The sequence below is a fragment of the Astatotilapia calliptera genome, unplaced genomic scaffold (assembly GCF_900246225.1).
Source record: "Astatotilapia calliptera unplaced genomic scaffold, fAstCal1.2 U_scaffold_146, whole genome shotgun sequence".
NCBI classification, from domain to species: domain Eukaryota; kingdom Metazoa; phylum Chordata; class Actinopteri; order Cichliformes; family Cichlidae; genus Astatotilapia; species Astatotilapia calliptera.
Window position 1 is genome coordinate 18,551 of NW_020535670.1, and position 21,373 is coordinate 39,923.

The following is a 21,373-nucleotide window of genomic DNA, read 5'->3' on the forward strand; positions in this document are numbered from 1 at the left end:
AAAAGCTGGTGTCAAAACATCATCACCAGGACCCTGAATTCACCCGCAATGTACATCAGGACAAAACATGGACTCACAAAGACCAGCACCTTACTAATACCTTAATAATGCTTAATAGTGCAGCATTGTTATAAAGTGCTACACTTATTTCCTGAACGTTTACATTAGTCACACATCACTGTCAACATTATATTCAAACAGACCATTTATACTATCATATATAACTCACTGTAGCTAATTCATTTCTACGTTACTCCCTTCCTTCTTTGGTTATTTCAGCACTACCTGCACAGTTACGTTGTTACATTATCTGTGCAAAATCGACAAAAATCTGTTTCTTCAGTTATTTATAAAGATCTGTTCAGGGTTTACGGATGGGTGACAAATTAAAGGAAAACTTAGCAAAGTCTCTTAGTACAGTTTTAGGATTAAAATAGGAGCTTCCATGCTCTGTGAGAAAAGAAGGAGGACAAATCAGGCCTGATTGTTTAAGACCTTGTATGTGAGGAGCAGGATTTTGAATTCTGGATTTAACAGGAAGCCAAAACAGGAGAAATCTGCTCTCTCTTTCTAGTCCCTGTCAGGACTCTTGCTGCAGCATTTTGGATCAGCTGAAGGCTTTTCAGGGAGTTTTTAGGACTTCCTGATAATAATGAATTACAGTCGTCCAGCCTGGAAGTAATAAATGCATGAACTAGTTTTTCAGCGTCACTCTGAGACAGGATATTTCTAACTTTAGAGATGTTAAGATAAGATAAGATAAGATAAGATAAGATAACTCTTTATTGTCATTGCACAGTCATACATAGTACAGTAGTACAATGAAATTGGAAAAACTGTCCTACGTCGGCACTACATATAACACAACACGACACGATATGACACATCACAACGTAACAAACAACACAACACAGTATATTAACTTAGTATAAAAAAGAAGAATAAGTGTATGTGTATTGCACACTGTTATTATTGCACATTAATTATTATTGCACCTTGTTATAAATATAAATATTATTGTTATCGTTTTAAACATTGTTACCTCCCCCTAAAAAGTCCAGGGAGGTATCCAGTCAGGTCAGCTATTTACATTGATCAGGGCTATTGCCCTGTTGTAAAAGCTGTCCTTGAGTCTATTTGTTCGGGACCTCAGCAGCCTGAACCTCCTGCCAGACGGCAGCAGCTTAAACACCCGGTGTCCTGGGTGTGTGCAGTCCCGTAGGATGCTGCGTGCCCTCTTGAGACAGCGAGTGCTGTACAGGTCCTTCAGGGAGGGAAGAGGATGTCCAATGATTTTTTGGGCCATGTTGATGACCCTCTGGAGTGCCTTTCTGTGTGCTGTGGTGCAGCTGGAGAACCACACACCGATGCAATATGTCAGCACACTTTCAATGGAGCAGCGGTAGAAGACGGTCAGCAGCTCCTTCTTACTTGTTGCACAAATGGAAGAAAGCAGTCTTACATATTTGTTTAATATGTGCGTTGAAGGACATGTCCTGGTCAAAAATGACTCCAAGGTTCCTCACAGCGTTACTGGAGGCCAAGGTAATGCCATCCAGAGTAAGAATCTGCTTAGATACCATATTTCTAGGCTTTTCAGGGCCGAGTACAATAACCTCAGTTTGATCTGAATTAAGAAGCAGAAAGTTAGCGGCCATCCAGGTCTTTATGTCTTTAAGACATTCCTGCAGTTTAACTCATTGGTGTGTGTTATCTGGCTTCATGGACAGATAGAGCTGGGTGCCATCTGCATAGCAGTGTAAATGTATGCTATGTCTTCTAATGATGCTGCCTAAGGGAAGCATGTATAATGTAAACAGAATTGGTCCTAGCACTGAACCCTGTGGAACTCCATAATTAACCTCAGTGTGTGAAGAGGACTCTCCATTTACATGCACAAACTGGAGTCTATTAGATAGATATGATACAAACCACTGCAGCACAGTACCTGTAACACCTACAGCATGTTCTAATCGCTCTAATAGGATATTATGGTCGACAGTATCGAACGCTGCACTGAGGTCTAGCAGGACAAGCACAGACATGAGTCCACTGTCAGAGGCCATAGAAGGATCCTTTTAAATAGTCCAGAGTATGTGAAGCATTGTGGGTTAATTTATTATTAAACTGAGGCAGATAAAGTGCTTGAAGTTTACAGAATAAAGCGCTGTATGGTTAAAGGTAACTTTGAGTCTAAAGTGCCTTATGTGGTCAGTAAGACCTAAAAAAAGTATTTTAAATAGTCTTGAAATGCCCCTCTTCACATGGTACATGTATGATCAACTGCATATACCTGCTTAGGAGAAATGCAGAAATTATTCAAGTTATTTTCAGCAAAGTCATTCAAAAGTTGTGCTCACAGATCCAGCGAGCTAAGCAGAGGGTGCATTACCATCAAGAGATACACGCAGTGAGTAAAGAGGGAGAAACACTACTGGTAAGCAGCCCATGCAGCAAACACCAGCCAATCCTGATGTATCCTGAAAAACACAGAGACATGACAAACTGAGACTCACACAGTACTTGATACACTTAAGGCCAGCTCACAATTTCTACACATTTTTCAAGTGTGGTCATTCTGCTTCAGCAGCTTCCCAACACACCGAAATGCTCCAGCAGGCAACAAGCTGCTTTATGTGTCACACAGTGGAAAATTGTGTTTTTATATTTTGTTTTGGATCAGACTGTGTTGGTACAGGGTGTCGATTTTATTTGCATGATTTTATTGTAATAGTGATATTGCATGTTTGTTTATTGATATTCCTATTGCATGATTTTATCTCCATGTTTATAGTGTGTGTTTAGTGTTGATTGAACAATATGTTTTTTTATTATTCCACTGTGGATTAAGCGGACAATTTTAGACACCTGTGAGGTGGGGGCGTTCCCCGAGGTGGCCTATCAGCCACCAAACTGACTTAAGGGAGATGGTGAGCGCAAAGACAAAAAAAAGAGAGAGACACACGAAAAGTGGAGAGCTGGAAAACAAAACGGGTGCAAGCCAGCATATGAACAGAAGGACCTCCGGCCTGACTGTGGGGCGCCACGAGACATTCGGCGATCGGCCAGCATAACCCGGCGATCCAGTCCCGACGGACAGAATAGCGACCGTGGGAGGCGACGCGTGAAATCCACAGTAGGGCAGGGGTACGCCTCTGCCTGCATCTGTGAGTATCGCTTTCCCACTGTTGGGCGCTAGGAGTAGCTTTGCCGGGGAAGGGTAACAGCGGCTGCGCTGACAACGTTGCTGGCCCGTGTCTGTTGTTTCAGGGCGGAGCTACGAGGGAGGCCGTGCGAGGAGGTGGAGAGTAGCTGGACTGCACGATTGCGCACAGTCAGGTGGAGATAGGAGCCTCCTCCCTGGTCTTCTGCTGGCGAGAGTCCACATCCCGGAAGAGGAGTTCCTCTCCTGTCTCTCTCAGCTCAGGAGAATTTGCCCGTGTGTTGCTGGACTGGGAGAATTAGGACCCTGGGGGGGGGGAGTTTTTAGTATAGGGAAAAACATTCATTTAGCTTTGTATTTTTAGCGTTTAATCATTCCTGCCGGCAGGGTTTTTAGCGGGTTGTAAACACTATTTTTTTATTGTATACGGGGATTTTAGCTTGTATTTGGGGTTCAGACTGTGTTTTATCCTGAAAATAAATGGTGTGTTTGAAGCCAGCTAAGTTTCTGTGCTCTGAGCGCTGACCCACTCACTCCCCTTTCTGCTTGTATAGGCGTGGTGGTGAAGATTTAGTTCCACCAGTTTAGCGGCTACATATGTTCACAGCACCAGTTAAGTGACTCGTTATACAAACACACAGCAATGTAACACAACTGAGTGTTTCTCACCAACAATATTCGGCCAGTAAAGCAGTAAATTGGTCATGTGATTTTGACGCGCCGACGTGTCCGGCGACCCCAGAGGTTTAACTTAATATTTAAGTGTCTCTTGGTTTTAGACTAGTTGTTTAGTCTATTTTGATGTTTTAAACCATATCACAGGGTTTTTACTTCACCATTTACGGGGTTTTAACAAGCAAACAAAAGACAGATCGTGATGTTTGAAAATGTTTTGGAAATATTCTTTAAAGATTAGATGTAAAATACGCAGAGGATAAATTCAATTGGTTTATTAGTTTATTACATAAGTTGAAAAAAAGTTAAACAAGTAAATAAAGAAACAACGTAAAAGAAAAGTAAACAAAACAAATCGGTAAATAAAGGAAAACGGTAATAAGAAGGGAAAAAAAAGAAAAGAGAAAACCCCAACAATCCCCTCTGAGCAAGCACTAGGCGACAGTGGGGAAGAAAAACTGCCTTTAAACGGGCAGAAACTTCCGGCAGAACCAGGCTCACGAGGGGCAGTCAACTGCCGGGACTGGTTGGGGTGAAAAAAGATGAAGGAGAGAGGGAAGAAGTGTTAGGAGAGAAGGGGAGAGGAGAGGTGAAAATTAAGATGGAACAGAGGTGGAGGGAGACGAGGTGACATCTGCAGTAGAAAAAATAGAAAAAGTAGAAAAAGCAGGAGTGTCCCTCCTCCAGAAGAAGCGGAAACGTTTTTTCTTCTTTTCCATGAGCTTTTCCACGACCACTTTTTTCTCTAGGATGAGGGTTCTCAGCTGATCGGTTGTTTCTTCAACTTCCTTCTCAAGTTTCTGGCATCTTTGCTCCATTTCTTTTAATAGATTGCGGTTGTCTGTATTTTGCTGTTGTTTTTCCTCGTGCATCTTTTCTAACTGCTCATTTCTTCTCTCCAAGTCCTGGAGAATACGTTTTTTTTCTTCTTCCTGTTGCTCTTTCTCTTGAAGAAGCTCTTTATTTTTGCACTCTGTTTCATCCAGCCTGACTTTCAGCACTTCGTATTTTTTCTTTATGCCTTTGAGTTGGTCCTGCATTTGTGTGACCCCTTCCTTTTTCTGTCCGAGGATTTGTGCAGTTTGTTCCATAGCTTCATCAAGCGTTCCTTGGAGCGCCTGATTCTTTTGCTCCATGTTTTGGAGATCCCTTTGCATCTCCCCAATAGTAGCATTCGCGCGTTGAAGCTGGGCAGACGTTTCTTTTAATTCAGCACTCTTTGTCTTGTTTTCCTTCATCAGGAACAAAATCTTCTGTCGTGCTCTACCAAACTTTCCTTCCCAGGCCTCACTAATAATTTTTGTGTAAGGCTGGCGTTGCTGTTGTTTTTCCAGCTCTTGATTTCGTGCTTCCAATTGTCTGCACTTCTCCTCCAGTTGAAGCTTCTCTTCTTCAATTTGTTTAATTTTTGCATGTAGGTCGGAGTTTTCCTGTAATGTCCTTTGGACTGATGAGGCACCAATGGATCGTGTCATATCAGGCTTACCTCTTGCAGTGAGTGGCCGGCCAGACCTCGAAGGAGAGGCAGCAAAATTGTTTATTCCTTGTTGGTGTTCTCGTGGATACATTTTTAATCCTGTGCACAGTGACTCTGAAGAGGTTTACAAATACTTTCAAATATAGCTCTGGTCGAACGTTTGAAGGCTGCGAACAAACTGACTAAAACTTGCTGCTCCTGACCCCTATTTATAGAAAAACTTCAAAGGATCAAAGGCATGTCCTTGTGACATCATCACATGTCCTTGTGACATCATCACTCTTTATGAATCAGATTGTCACATGACATTTTAGAATGGGGATGTTTGTTTGTTTTTAAACCGTTTTCAAATTTAACCCTCTGTGGTCCAGGGTAGAATTGGCCGTTCTTGACTATTTTTGATTTTACCTCTATATTTCACCTTTAAAATATGTTTTTCTTGCCTTATTTGGCACCATTATTTTCAGCACTACCTCAAATATCTGAAATTTGAGTTATTGTTTTCATTTTGGTATACTATATTAGCACAGTTCATCTAAATTAATAACACAATAAATTGTGTGTGCATCTCCTGTTTTGTCATGGTTGTATGTCCCGGTTCGTGACAGGCTGCATGAGCTCATCTGGTGGGAGTGTAGTACTGTAGTATTTCAGGCATAAAAACGTGGTTTTCACAGACCTTGTCACAGGGTCTGAGTTGGAAGATTTTGGTAAAGCTTTGTCCCTGAGGTAGTTGAAAAACCCCAGTTGGGTAAAGCGTTTGGGTTTTTTTGTTAACAGACATGCTTATCTATTTAGTTGGTGTTTTTTTTTTTTTTTTTTTCAGCTAAATTTTTTAGTGCAATTAGCACTTTCAGCATCAATCCATAGCAATGTGTTGTATTTTTCACATTGTCTGTGTGTAAAATACATATGTAAGCATAGATTACACAAAGGATCCTGCACGCCAAGCTGGATACAAATAGAAATCCCTGGAAACAATTCTTTCTGCGCTTAAGAGCAGCTTCCTATTGCAACGCTGGAGGATTTGTCACCATTACTGGATACGCTGCAGAAGCACAGCAAAGCAGTGACTGTGTGGAGTCGAAAACTATTACACCAACTACACTACACACTCACCCACATTACCCCAATCACTGGCGTGTTTACACAACAGAGACGCTGAGTCTTTGTTACGGGCGCCAGCCACTGTGACCTCGTTGTGTGGATGTCACGGGGTGAAACGGGACAAGTTATTTAGAGTTTTTATTGTGCATGTTTTGCAATGTTTTATCTGTTTTAATATTTTAATATTGTATATTGGGTTTGTTTGTATGAGCTTTATTGCATGTTTTTATCTTATTTAAATTGAACACCTGTCCTGGAAAGACTCCGCCCCTACCTGATAATAAACTGTTCACACCTGCGAGAGATCCCAGAGAGGCCAATAAGAGGGCCTGGCAGACCAAAGGAAGCGGTTCGACCGAGAGGCTTGAGAGACGGCCAGGAGTAAGTGGTGCCAGGCGGCAGCGCCTGCAAGCCGAAGGGGCTGGTGGAGCTGGGCGTTAGGAGAACGGACAGTACTAGCGCACAGGGCACCAGCGCAGAGGGCACCAGCGCAGAGGGCACCAGCGCAGAGAGTGACAGTACCAGCGGGGAGAGCGGAGACAGCACCAGCGGAAGGCACGGGACGGCTGTGTGGCTTTGCAGTTTTTAAGAGCGGCGGGCGGAGTTGAGAGCTCTGCCCACCCGGGGTAAGTCTTTGACTTATCCCCTTTTATTGAATAAAAACTGCCGGAAGAATAGTGACTGCCGCTCCTCCCTTTCTCTAGCATATCAAGACGCGAATGCGGAAAGGAAGGAGAGGACTCCGCTGGGTTTCCCTTTTACTTCGCTGGATTTCTTAACTCCCTGGGACTTTTATGCTGTGGTGGATTCCACTGGACTTTTAATGTTGTGTTTTATTGATTTTTATTGTGTTATCCCTTGGCCAAGGTTGTTTTAATTTATCTTACATTTTTAACTATTTAAATATAATAAATTATATTTTTAATCTTACAGTTTAAATTGTGTGTTTCCCTTGGCGGCTCCACTGCTCTGCCCGTTTTTAGGAAGGTCTCCTTCCTTTTAAAAACACAAAACATCTTGGAAATAAAATCAGCCTTTCCGCTCCGTTACATGGACACAGAGAGACCTTGCTGTGACTCGCGTCTTCCCTGCTGTGGATTTCTGGAAACCGCGCTTAAAGCAAGCACAAGACTTCTTTCGTAAAGTGTGAACTTGGAGCCTCATCTTCGGTTAAAGCCAAAGTCTCGTTGCAAAAATTACAACCTCTGTAACTACCCCCACAAATACGGCACCTGTGGTGTAATATATCCCCCAATGCTTTCAGTTTGTGTCTTGTACAGATCCCATGTGGTCGTTGAAGTGGCGCTTGTAGCGTTAAGTCCAAGTGCTAACTTCAGTTTCACACAAATTGTTACGTGCTTAAATTACACAAAATGTCAGAAATCTGCACCGTCGTGAACAAAAATCCAAACCTAACTTTTCATGATTTGTTAGGCTGACCCTCTGAGGTCCAAAATATAACTGGACATTTTTGACTCCTGTTGATTTTACATTTGTATTTCACCCTCAGATTGTTTCATTTTTATTTTCTTCCTGCCTTGTTTGGTATCATTCTTTTCAGCTCAACCTCATGTGTCTGAATTTAGTTGGTTTTTTCACTGACTTACTGTATTAACACAACTGATCTGAAATCACACAAAAAAACCCCATAAAATCCTAGTAGTTAGGTTTTTTTTTTACTGTCAAAACCACAGACATGTTGAGTAAATTATTTTTATAACTTGAAATGCAAATATAAATTGTACATTTTTAAAAGTTGTGCACACATTTTATAAACATATACAACTATTTATCTGAAAATGCAACCAATACATCTGGCATTTTTAAAATGTGGTACAACCATTTAAAAATACTACTATAACTAAAATGAAAGAACAATCAGGTGTCACAATAAGATGCCCCACAAACTACTTGTGCCAGTAAAAAAAATGTCCACCACAAGAGGACAACAGGGGCCCGTTCTTCGTACGTCGCTTACTACATCCAAGATCAAATGACACATCCAAGATCAAATCATCGCGCTAACCGTGAGCTCGCTAATCCGGTTCCCCGAACACACCTGCTGTTGACGATTACTACAGCTGGACGCAGGAATGTGACATCACTGGGTGTCGTAAAAGGGGCTACGCATCGATAGTAGAAACATTGATCGGCAACCCGCTGATTGGTCGGCGAAAATGTCGAAGGGGCGTGCTCGGTATTTTCCGGCAGCAGAGCAAGAACTCTTGATTGAGGGATTTCAGGAGTTTCAGAGTTTAATTAAAACGCAAGGGAACACTGCAAAGGCTGCAAAAGCAAGGAGAGAGGGCTGGCAGAAAGTTGCTGACAAATCAAACTCGTAGGTAATTTAATAATAATAATAATAATAATAATAATGGATTGGATTTATATAGCGCTTTCCAAGGCACCCAAAGCGCTTTACGATACCACTATTCATTCACTCCCACATTCACACACTGGTGGAGGCAGCTACGGTTGTAGCCAGGCTGCCATATCGCGCCATCGGCCCCTCTGGCCAACACCAGTAGGCGGTAGGGTAGATCTATCATATGACACTATATTGTCCAATATCATATGGCATTATATTATATTATAATATGTTATATTATATCCCCTTTCACATTAGAGCCACAACAGGACCCACAAGAACATGGGAACAAGTAAAAGTGGAATACAGGAGTATTCTACAGAATGGTAATATTTATCTCTTAGATTGCTTTGCGTCTCTTGGCAAGGTAATACTGGCCTGTAATACTCTGTTAGTTTGTTCATAACAGCAACCAAGAAAAGGGCAGAGGAAAAAAAGACAGGTGGTGGTCCTGCACCCCCTCGTCAACAAGTTGGTTAATAAGTAAATAATACCCTCACGGGAATATCGATATCTCTCTATGAGCACACTGTCGCGCTGAGCTAAAGGATCCTGTCTGTCCCGCAATATACGCTGAATTCTGAGGACTCTCCTTATCAATCTTGCACCTTCCGCAATGGGTTGGTCGCGTATACGGACAGGACATGGCTGCGACAGGCTTCCCAAATCCACCTTCGCTTTTATAGCCGTGGTCTCTCATCTTGATTACACGAAGTAATTTACAATTACTACTCTGAAATATGAATTACATCTGTAATAATCACATACATGTAATAGAATGTTAATAGTACATTTCCCTTTTTTAGGAAATGACCTGTATGTATCTGTGTGAAATCAATAAAAGGATCAAGTGCTGCATTATCTTTAGTTACATTGATAATATTTATTTATGGTGAAACAGTGGAAAAATATCGCTGTTGCTTTCGTATAAATGAAGCGGACATACCTGCGTGGCCGCGATCTAATCCTGTTTACATAAAGTAAACCTGCTCCCAAGCAGGTTTACGCTTACGGCTCTGTTGCTATGACAGCAAGTCCCGGATGAGCTTCGGGGAACCGACTGATCCAGGATCGCGCGAAATCGTCAACAATCTAATCCGGCTAACCTACTTAGCGAGGTACGAAGAACAGGCCCCAGGTGTAGCACTGCTCCTGTTTTCACCTGGTGACAGTGTTTACATTGCAATGTGCCTTTGTGACAGTCATTAGTGGCCTCACTGACACACAAAGCAAAACTATGACTACACAACACACTAACTATACACTCCACGCTAAACGTCACAAATCTCCCACATCTCAAAACCGGCTATCGATCTCTGTCTCTCTCTCGCTGTCTTGCTTTCCCCTCTTCCTAAACAACCAAATCCCAGATGCTGACTTTTTTTTAAAAAAATTGGTCGACATGGTGCATTTTTCCATCGAGAGGAAAGAGGTCTCTTTTTTTCTTTCTTTACTGTTTTTGCACTCTCATTAGAAGATGCTTAATTTAAAAATAAAAAAAAAACAAGAAAGAAGAAAAAAACCAAACGTGACGATATGATTTAGTTTAGTTGAAATCAGGCACCTTCTGTTTAAATGTGTTCTTGTGAATTGATTGTGTATCGCATACATTTGATTTGACTTTCTGCGAGACAACAGTCGTCCGCTGGCCAAAAAAAGTTTTCCAAATACCTCCACGTGATCAAGCCTGGATTTAGAAAACAATAGCAAAAAAATCTGCACCTCCTGCTTCACATGCAATTTGTATTTGTGTGTTCAGAGGCGGCGGCGAGAGGGGAGACCTCGGCTCATCCACGGAACAACTGAGGGAAAAGTGTGGACTTTATACCAGTTTTTAAATTGTGTTGATCGGCCACGTAAAACCAGAGTTATGATAAAAATATCTGCAATGTTTCTTTGTTTTTTACTGAATACTGTCGTTGTTTATATTTACTGTGGGAAGAAACGGTAAAAACAGGAGTGACGGCGTGTTTTTGAGATGTGAGAGATTTGCGACGTTTATGTATGATCAACTGCATATACCTGCTTAGGAGAAATGCAGAAATTATTCAAGTTATTTTCAGCAAAGTCATTCAAAAGTTGTGCTCACAGATCCAGCGAGCTAAGCAGAGGGTGCATTACCATCAAGAGATACACGCAGTGAGTAAAGAGGGAGAAACACTACTGGTAAGCAGCCCATGCAGCAAACACCAGCCAATCCTGATGTATCCTGAAAAACACAGAGACATGACAAACTGAGACTCACACAGTACTTGATACACTTAAGGCCAGCTCACAATTTCTACACATTTTTCAAGTGTGGTCATTCTGCTTCAGCAGCTTCCCAACACACCGAAATGCTCCAGCAGGCAACAAGCTGCTTTATGTGTCACACAGTGGAAAATTGTGTTTTTATATTTTGTTTTGGATCAGACTGTGTTGGTACAGGGTGTCGATTTTATTTGCATGATTTTATTGTAATAGTGATATTGCATGTTTGTTTATTGATATTCCTATTGCATGATTTTATCTCCATGTTTATAGTGTGTGTTTAGTGTTGATTGAACAATATGTTTTTTTATTATTCCACTGTGGATTAAGCGGACAATTTTAGACACCTGTGAGGTGGGGGCGTTCCCCGAGGTGGCCTATCAGCCACCAAACTGACTTAAGGGAGATGGTGAGCGCAAAGACAAAAAAAAGAGAGAGACACACGAAAAGTGGAGAGCTGGAAAACAAAACGGGTGCAAGCCAGCATATGAACAGAAGGACCTCCGGCCTGACTGTGGGGCGCCACGAGACATTCGGCGATCGGCCAGCATAACCCGGCGATCCAGTCCCGACGGACAGAATAGCGACCGTGGGAGGCGACGCGTGAAATCCACAGTAGGGCAGGGGTACGCCTCTGCCTGCATCTGTGAGTATCGCTTTCCCACTGTTGGGCGCTAGGAGTAGCTTTGCCGGGGAAGGGTAACAGCGGCTGCGCTGACAACGTTGCTGGCCCGTGTCTGTTGTTTCAGGGCGGAGCTACGAGGGAGGCCGTGCGAGGAGGTGGAGAGTAGCTGGACTGCACGATTGCGCACAGTCAGGTGGAGATAGGAGCCTCCTCCCTGGTCTTCTGCCGGCGAGAGTCCACATCCCGGAAGAGGAGTTCCTCTCCTGTCTCTCTCAGCTCAGGAGAATTTGCCCGTGTGTTGCTGGACTGGGAGAATTAGGACCCTGGGGGGGGGAGTTTTAGTATAGGGAAAAACATTCATTTAGCTTTGTATTTTTAGCGTTTAATCATTCCTGCCGGCAGGGTTTTTAGCGGGTTGTAAACACTATTTTTTATTGTATACGGGGATTTTAGCTTGTATTTGGGGTTCAGACTGTGTTTTATCCTGAAAATAAAAGGTGTTTGAAGCCAGCTAAGTTTCTGTGCTCTGAGCGCTGACCCACTCACTCCCCTTTCTGCTTGTATAGGCGTGGTGGTGAAGATTTAGTTCCACCAGTTTAGCGGCTACATATGTTCACAGCACCAGTTAAGTGACTCGTTATACAAACACACAGCAATGTAACACAACTGAGTGTTTCTCACCAACAATATTCGGCCAGTAAAGCAGTAAATTGGTCATGTGATTTTGACGCGCCGACGTGTCCGGCGACCCCAGAGGTTTAACTTAATATTTAAGTGTCTCTTGGTTTTAGACTAGTTGTTTAGTCTATTTTGATGTTTTAAACCATATCACAGGGTTTTTACTTCACCATTTACGGGGTTTTAACAAGCAAACAAAAGACAGATCGTGATGTTTGAAAATGTTTTGGAAATATTCTTTAAAGATTAGATGTAAAATACGCAGAGGATAAATTCAATTGGTTTATTAGTTTATTACATAAGTTGAAAAAAAGTTAAACAAGTAAATAAAGAAACAACGTAAAAGAAAAGTAAACAAAACAAATCGGTAAATAAAGGAAAACGGTAATAAGAAGGGAAAAAAAAGAAAAGAGAAAACCCCAACAATCCCCTCTGAGCAAGCACTAGGCGACAGTGGGGAAGAAAAACTGCCTTTAAACGGGCAGAAACTTCCGGCAGAACCAGGCTCACGAGGGGCAGTCAACTGCCGGGACTGGTTGGGGTGAAAAAAGATGAAGGAGAGAGGGAAGAAGTGTTAGGAGAGAAGGGGAGAGGAGAGGTGAAAATTAAGATGGAACAGAGGTGGAGGGAGACGAGGTGACATCTGCAGTAGAAAAAATAGAAAAAGTAGAAAAAGCAGGAGTGTCCCTCCTCCAGAAGAAGCGGAAACGTTTTTTCTTCTTTTCCATGAGCTTTTCCACGACCACTTTTTTCTCTAGGATGAGGGTTCTCAGCTGATCGGTTGTTTCTTCAACTTCCTTCTCAAGTTTCTGGCATCTTTGCTCCATTTCTTTTAATAGATTGCGGTTGTCTGTATTTTGCTGTTGTTTTTCCTCGTGCATCTTTTCTAACTGCTCATTTCTTCTCTCCAAGTCCTGGAGAATACGTTTTTTTTCTTCTTCCTGTTGCTCTTTCTCTTGAAGAAGCTCTTTATTTTTGCACTCTGTTTCATCCAGCCTGACTTTCAGCACTTCGTATTTTTTCTTTATGCCTTTGAGTTGGTCCTGCATTTGTGTGACCCCTTCCTTTTTCTGTCCGAGGATTTGTGCAGTTTGTTCCATAGCTTCATCAAGCGTTCCTTGGAGCGCCTGATTCTTTTGCTCCATGTTTTGGAGATCCCTTTGCATCTCCCCAATAGTAGCATTCGCGCGTTGAAGCTGGGCAGACGTTTCTTTTAATTCAGCACTCTTTGTCTTGTTTTCCTTCATCAGGACCAAAATCCTCTCTCGTGCTTCACCAAACTTTCCTTCCCAGGCCTCACTAATAATTTTTGTGTAAGGCTGGCGTTGCTGTTGTTTTTCCAGCTCTTGATTTCGTGCTTCCAATTGTCTGCACTTCTCCTCCAGTTGAAGCTTCTCTTCTTCAATTTGTTTAATTTTTGCATGTAGGTCGGAGTTTTCCTGTAATGTCCTTTGGACTGATGAGGCACCAATGGATCGTGTCATATCAGGCTTACCTCTTGCAGTGAGTGGCCGGCCAGACCTCGAAGGAGAGGCAGCAAGATTGTTTATTCTTTGTTGGTGTTCTCGTGGATACATTTTTAATCCTGTGCACAGTGACTCTGAAGAGGTTTACAAATACTTTCAAATGTATCTCTGGTCGAACGTTTGAAGGCTGCGAACAAACTGACTAAAACTTGCTGCTCCTGACCCCTATTTATAGAAAAACTTCAAAGGATCAAAGGCATGTCCTTGTGACATCATCACATGTCCTTGTGACATCATCACTCTTTATGAATCAGATTGTCACATGACATTTTAGAATGGGGATGTTTGTTTGTTTTTAAACCGTTTTCAAATTTAACCCTCTGTGGTCCAGGGTATAATTGGCCGTTCTTGACTACTACTGAAAACAAGAGGTCTGCTCTGTGGGTTGAACCATTTGTTAATGGTGGAGGGGGGTAACACTATGCAATATATTCAGTTTTAGAATTTATATTCACTGTTAACTGTAACTGCACTTAAAGTGTTAATACTATCTTATTTTAATAAACAACACTGTCATATGTAAAACTAGGGTGGCACTTGGGGTGGCAAGAGATCATTTTAGGGTGACACTTGCCACCCCATGCCACCCTTCTAGATCCGCCTCTGCAAGCATTATGACAAACTTTAAATAAGTATTTACGACTTTGGTGTAAAAATTCTGAACTCACAACGACTGACATAAGTGGACTACTTCCCACATTCACTGAAATGCAACAAACGCCATATACGCGTTAGACACTAGTGATGTGACGTTCTGTATCGAGGCTTCGAAGCGTGTGTCGAGTAATGGAGGAGGCGTTTCCGCGAAGCGCGTATCGAGGCTTGCTTCATTTATGGGAGGAGCTGAAAATGATGACGTCCGAAGCCTCGCTGCCCGGCTGTACCACGTGACTGGTTCAGGAAGCGGTTCAAACTTTGCCGCAAATAATCATTTTCCATACTGCCAGCATAAATATACACAGTATACTGCCATCACTACAATATAGATGTTTTACACACTCCTTTTGTTGTTGACATTTACAGGCTGTGTGCAAAATGCCACACTCTTCAAATTCATGCCAACTAATATTTTTACGTCCAGTAGGTGTTCTGCTAGAGCAAATGAAGCTTCAAGAAGCTTCGCGTTGAGGTGAACCAATTGGATGAAAAGCTTCAGTGCTTCATGAGGCTTCATCTGCCCATCACTATTAGACACTATATACTGCAAACTTTCATCTGCTATGTGCCACCAGTATCGTCTGACTGAACGTACCTTCGGGGTCGCTGTGGGGAGAGTCAGCTAGCGTTATTCAGCAGCACCACCACACGGTGGGGCTGTTATCACTGGTTTGAACTGTGGCTGCACTCGTCGCACACTGACAGCTTGGTATGACTTCGCATACTAAGTAAAAGTGCTGTTTTGCATTTTCCCGGATAAGACTGAAAACCCCGTCTGAAGTCGAAACCCCCCACCCCTGTATGTGATTCGGGTTGCGTTCACTCGTATTAGAACTCGCAGATCAACTGACCTGTAGAGTCAGATCATGTGACAGAATGGAGGCGTCGCTGAAAAACATTCACCCGTTCACCACATACACATACCGCCAGGAGCCCATTTCACAATAAACGGATAAGGCGACAAACACCCCTGTCCAACTCAGCTCGTAACGTTTATTTCCTCACACTGCAATGAAATGAGGGGAGCATGGGGGCCAAGGAGTCGAGGATAGGATTCCTGTCATATGACGAGGCCGTTAAGAGAGGTAAGCCAAAAATCGTGGGAAGTAGAAATCTGTCGTTGCGCTAGGTTAGCTGTCTGCTTTTGGGCTAGCCATATGGAAAAGAGAACGTCCTGACCACCCGTTAAAGTGTAACGCTTTAACTGGGTTCACCTGTTATACGAAGTAGACGCCGGGTATAAAGTAAACGCACGGCCTCGATGGAATTGTTGTGCCCAGTATTCATTTCGGCATTAAAATTTGTCGAAAAGCTTCCTTATTTTTTCTGATGTTTAGTTAATCACTAGCTGAGCATGTATTTTCCGCAGTCGTTTGCCCTCGTAAGAGACAACGCTGGGTTGCAGCGGAAAGCGTATGTGGATAATGAAATCTTGAAAAATAACGTAGTTAAACAGTCGCTGTGTAAAATCTGACCGCGCCGAATTTAATTATTATTCCTTATAGCATAGAGATAATCCTGAAGTATTTTTATGAAGCGCGTGTCTTTATTTAAGTGCAAGGTCTAGTTAAATTGGCAGGTTGTTGAACTACGCTTGGTTTGACGTCCTGTCCAGCTAATTGCTGTGGGAGCTAGTGCTGGCTAGCGAGGAGGGATGGGCTGCGCGGACAGTATTTGGAGAAACAGTTGTGAAAGAAATCTCGAATCCGTGCTTGAATATATTTTTCATTTATATATATTTTGGATGGCATCACAGGTTGCCTCTGTATCAAGCTAACTGCAGCTGACTAACGTTTATGTCTGTGCTGCTACCACTAGCTTGCTTGTCTAGTAGCTAGACAGTTAGCTGGCTTTCACCTAAGTTGTCAGTGGGGAATGCCTCCAGACTGTTTGTTGCAGCCCTCGTCTCCCGGTTTTCAAACCGAGCCATGTGCTGCTTAATCGTTACTGTTGTTGCTAGTGAGCTGTCAGGTTCTGCGGAGCCTAGCGTCCACCAGCTAGCCGTGTAGTTGGAGCGGAACAACAACCAGTTGTGCTTTAAATAGCTGCCGCTGCAGTCAGTCTCTTAAAAATGATCAGGTGGGCTTTTTAACACTGGGGAAGCCATTGGCTGGTCTCTGGTAAACAAACAAGCGTTGACAGGCCTGTAATCTAATGCAGCGTCATGATGTATTTCAGCTCGTATGGGCTTTACTGGAAGCATTTTGTTGTCAGGTTAGTTTAAGTACGCACAGGTGAAGCAATGGATACAGTGTAAGCATAGCGGCACTTATGTAAGATATGGGTGAACATTTATCTGCAAACACACAGAGATCTTATCCCTGATGGCTTTCTTGTTGCACTTTACTCCCTGGGTTGGCAACAGCTGAACTTTGTCAGTCCGGATTCCAGCCACGAGAGCCTGTTACACATCTATTACTGTGTCATATCTTTACCAGGCTTCCGCAGGGAAGTTTGACCGGACATCTTTATTATTATTAATGTTATTATGTTGCCTTAGCACAGTTTAGATTTTCGGGTAGCGTGACTTCAGTCTTTGTAATACTGCGGCTTAAATATGCCTCAAACAGATTGCCAGTTACACTCTGACGATCATATGTGACCATACACACAGGGTGGGATTATCTAGTCGTCCAGTCTTATCAAAGCAGTCACATGACACCATTTCTAATTGCTACAGCAGGCTTGACTGCCGCAATTATGAGTTCAGTTTTCACGAGAGCCTATTCTGCCAGGACATCAGCAGCGTAATGGGCTTACAGTCAGAAAGATTCACCTTTGTTGTGTTATCCTCCGATCACTCCTCACCACCATTTATTCATTCAAGCCTGATTTGTGCGTGGTAGTTTCTCGAGGGATAATTGTGCCTGAAACATTAGATCTGACCAAAAAGTGCGTGTTCCTCCTCATCGTCACTTTTCTGAAATAGAATAAACTCAAATCTTAGAAATGTGGGAAATCTAATATATAAACATGTACCGTAATAAGGGGTTCAAGAGACACACATCTGAGAGTGTTAAGATTTTAGAGGTAAAAGTCATCTTCCCTTTTTCTGTTGACTCACAGTACAATTGAACATTTACTCATGTGGGAGAGTGGAGCGTTAATTTGTTTGAGAGAAGGTTCGAGGCTCAAGTCCAAACATTTGGTGAGTGGCTTGCTGCAGTGACAGCTAACTTCAGGTCAGGTCTAGCGATGGTGTTTATTCCACACTGAACGGCTCCACATGCTTGAATCTGCTGTTATCATTACCATCGTCGTTGTCCGTGAGGAACAGAGCTGACAGAACAGTAACGTGACCTGAACGAACATTTAACTGCATTTGTAAAACTATCAAGGATGATGGGTGTGATTCTCTCTTGAGTAATAAGGTTCGTTTTTAAAGTAATCTCACTTTGAATGGCACTTTACAGCAGGGAAGTGATGCTTCCATTTAGCAGCTGATTGTGCATACTGCAGCAGACAATGTTCACAAAGCTTTCCGTCCAGGGCCAGAGGTGGGCACTCATCATCGTGTATCATATGTGCTTATAGAGACTGTGGTTGAGGAGCCCGGGTACACTTACAGGCTCAGATTTTGGGGATTACATTTGGTTACATTCTGTTTTTCTTTTATACTCCTGTCTTTTTTACACTCCCCAGCCCACTAACTCCAGGCTGCTCTGATTGGTCAGCTTGCCCAGAGATGACAAGCAAATGAACTTAAATTCTAAAAAACCAAAAACCCCTCCCACTCAGTCCAGAATGAACAGAGCTCTGTGTAAATTTCATACAGTAAAGCTTTTTCTTCGTGTTAGAGATACAGTTTTGATAGAATCAAAGCAACAGATTCGTTGTATTAAAGTTCCTCTCTGTGAGTTTTGGGGATTTCACGGCACCACTGTGATGCATTTTTGATTTCATGCATTAGAGCAACCAACAACAGCTTCTTGATAGCATGACCTTCAACCACCACGGGCACCTGCTCCTTCTACAAACATGGAAATCTCTCGTATGATTTAACAACACTTCTAACATCTGTTTTAGTCGTCATTTGGAAACAGTTCACATCAAAGAGTTCCTTCATATCCTAAACCTGAATAGATTACATAGCAGAATGTTTTACAGGATGCAATGAGGTGATTTAATATTATCGATACTGTATTTGTGAAAACCAACACTTTTTTAGAAATGCAACTTCATTCAGTCATTTTCACCCTCTGCTACTCCTGCCACTGAATCGCAGTCAGTTTCTTTGCAGTGGGAATAATAGGAAGTGGAGCGCTGAACACAAGTATAGTGTTCAGACCTGCACACTTCATAGAGTCGTAGTTGATTTTTGGACGTTCTGTGATGAAGAAAGCACAACTATTGTGCCACTTTCCTTTTTCACAGTGATGCTCGTGTTTGGCCGAGTTTAACGGCGATGTGCTTGTTGGCGTTCCTTCTTGTCAGTCAAATTCAAGAGGGAGCAGATGATATGGACCCTTCCAGTCATGGTGGTGAGAGGCTGATCTCAGTTGTCACAGGTAGCCCTGTTGTTGATGAACTGGCCTTGAGGAAGACGTTTTTAACCGAGCAACAATACGTGGCTTTAAAAATGTGGAGCTTCATCTGGATGTCTTTCTTGCTGTCCAGAATAATTGTTCATGATTTTGATGGAGCTGTCAAAGAGTTGGGTTGACGTGTTTACCTGTTGTTGTGGTTCCTTGTGTTCTCAGTGAGACCGGTTCTTCTTAGTAATCTTTCCTGGCACTTTTCTGGAACACCTTCACGGGTTATTTGTACCTTTGTGGTTGACCACTATGTAGTTCAGCGATGCAACAACAACAGCGGTCACTGTGACACACAGCCTCACACTCACTCTACGTCAGCAGGCCTTATCAGCTGAGTTAATGCAGCGCTGCTTTGCATGGGGATGTAAATTTGTATTCTGCTGTCGTAGAAACCTCCAGTATGGTGTTTGCTATGGAAACGTGACTAGATAGCAGTGCAACAGTCTATACAACAATCTCTATATTTTGAGCAAAGTTGTAAATGTCAGGTTATTCCAGGATGCAGTTTAATATTGTGGAAATCCAGTGTGATGGAGCTTTCTACGACCACGTGGTATATGCTTCACAGCAAGTATTTATTTTTCATTGTTGAGCAAAGATAAGAAGTTTATCAGCTGTTAAACAGCCTCCTTGAGTAGGAGGTTGCTTAGTTTTTGGTCCTAGACTTCCTGCATGTGGTTACTGTAAGTTTACACCACACACAGGGATCTTAAGCCTTCTAGTTTTAGGAAAGGCACACAACAAGGGCATTCTTTTGTTTTTACACCAAAAGTACATGTTGAAGGTGCCGAGCTGGGGTGTGACGGTATTCTATCATTTCAAAATCAAGTACAGAATTCACAAGTCACATCTGAACGCCCCTTTGAATCACTGAAACGTATTTTTCATGTTCAGCTAGTGAAACATCATGCTGAACAATGATAAATAATAAAGATTTCACTCATCGCTTTTCATAAAACAGAGGGGATTTAAACATAACCAAAGGTATTCACAAAACTGCTGAATGTGCAACAGTGCAGCAAACCGAATAATGATGAGCAGGGCTGTGAGTGGGACGGACGTTAGACACAAGATGACAGCGAATGCTACCATTGGAGCAAATATCTGAGAGGCAGCATGTTGGGCTGCATCGCTTCTGTGTATGGATAAGTATGGAAGACCATTTCTTTGCACTGGGATATTTAACAAATTATGGAGACGGCGAACTCGGGCAACACTGTGAGACACAGACTACTTCCAAAATTATTACAATGACCAGAGGCTCCCCAGTAAGTCCCATTAGGACTGTTGTTGTTTACTTTTAAAATTACTAACAACACTGCACCCAGCTACCTTAAGGACCTTTTAAACCCTTATGCTCCTGCTAGGGCCTTAAGGTCATCGTCACAGTTACTGCTGGCTCAGCCCAGATCTCGACTTAAGACTAGAGGTGATCGATCGTTTGCTCTTGTTGCACCTGTGCTTTGGAACAATCTCCCGATTGGCATCCGGGCATCTGATTCTATTCATTCTTTTAAATCACAGCTTAAAACATATCTTTTTAAACTTGCCTTCTCCACCTTTTAATTGCTGGTTTGTTTGTTTGTTTGGTTGGTTGCTGTGACCTATTGACCTCTTGTATTAATTCCCTCCTATCTTTCTATTGGTGTTTTTTATTATGGTGGTACAGCTTTTATCTTGCTATTACCCATGTGCTGTAGTCATTCTTATTGGTAGCTTTTATCTATGAACATAACTCCTTATTTTTATTTATCCGTTATCAATGTTTGAACCTTTTATTGTTTTATGTAAAGCACTTTGGTATGCCCAAGGCTTTTAAATGTGCTCTATAAATAAAGATTGTTGTTGTTGTTAAGGAGAGAAATCCCTCCACGTCTATGAATAAAAACCGAGTGTCGGTCCAAAGTTACTGTCCTGTCCTTCACCACTGGAAACTTGTTCTGCTCCTGTCATGGCTGCATTGTAGGTGGATGCATATCTGCTTGTAGAATTTTTGTTCATGTAAAATTTTGAAACCTCATGTTGTCATTGCCAATAAGGTTTCATGCCTCTGGACATTCATCGATTGTGGTCCACATTTTATTTCCGTTTTATAGAAATTAATTGGAAGACTAGCTTTTTTTCAGTTGCACTTCTTATTTATTCTTTGCTTATTTCTGACTCTTAATGATCCTGTTTCCATCTGACATGAATGGTATAGTTAACCATCCATGAGCCCGTTCAGCCTCTGTAGGTGTTTCTTTTCCTTCCTTGGCTGTATTGTACAGTTTGTTTGCTTTTTTTAGAGTAATTGCTCTAAACTCAGAAGAATC

At 42.3% G+C, this 21,373-nt stretch overlaps 2 protein-coding genes across 2 annotated transcripts; both read right to left on the reverse strand.

Moving 5' to 3' along the window:
• Nucleotides 1-4,288: 4,288 nt before the first annotated feature.
• LOC113017547 (involucrin-like) lies at nucleotides 4,289-6,115 on the reverse strand. The gene has a single exon (XM_026160696.1). The coding sequence runs from the start codon at nucleotides 5,404-5,406 to the stop codon at nucleotides 4,435-4,437; it is 972 nt and encodes a 323-aa protein (XP_026016481.1). The 5' UTR covers nucleotides 5,407-6,115; the 3' UTR covers nucleotides 4,289-4,434.
• A 6,687-nt stretch (nucleotides 6,116-12,802) lies between these two features.
• Nucleotides 12,803-14,170, reverse strand: LOC113017548 (calcium-binding and coiled-coil domain-containing protein 2-like). The gene has a single exon (XM_026160697.1). The coding sequence runs from the start codon at nucleotides 13,918-13,920 to the stop codon at nucleotides 12,949-12,951; it is 972 nt and encodes a 323-aa protein (XP_026016482.1). The 5' UTR covers nucleotides 13,921-14,170; the 3' UTR covers nucleotides 12,803-12,948.
• Between the last annotated feature and the right edge of the window lie 7,203 nt (nucleotides 14,171-21,373).

Coding starts and splice junctions, on each gene's coding strand:
- LOC113017547 (XM_026160696.1), bottom strand. CDS start 5,406: ATGTATCCACGAGAACACCAACAAGGAATAAACAATTTTGCTGCCTCT.
- LOC113017548 (XM_026160697.1), bottom strand. CDS start 13,920: ATGTATCCACGAGAACACCAACAAAGAATAAACAATCTTGCTGCCTCT.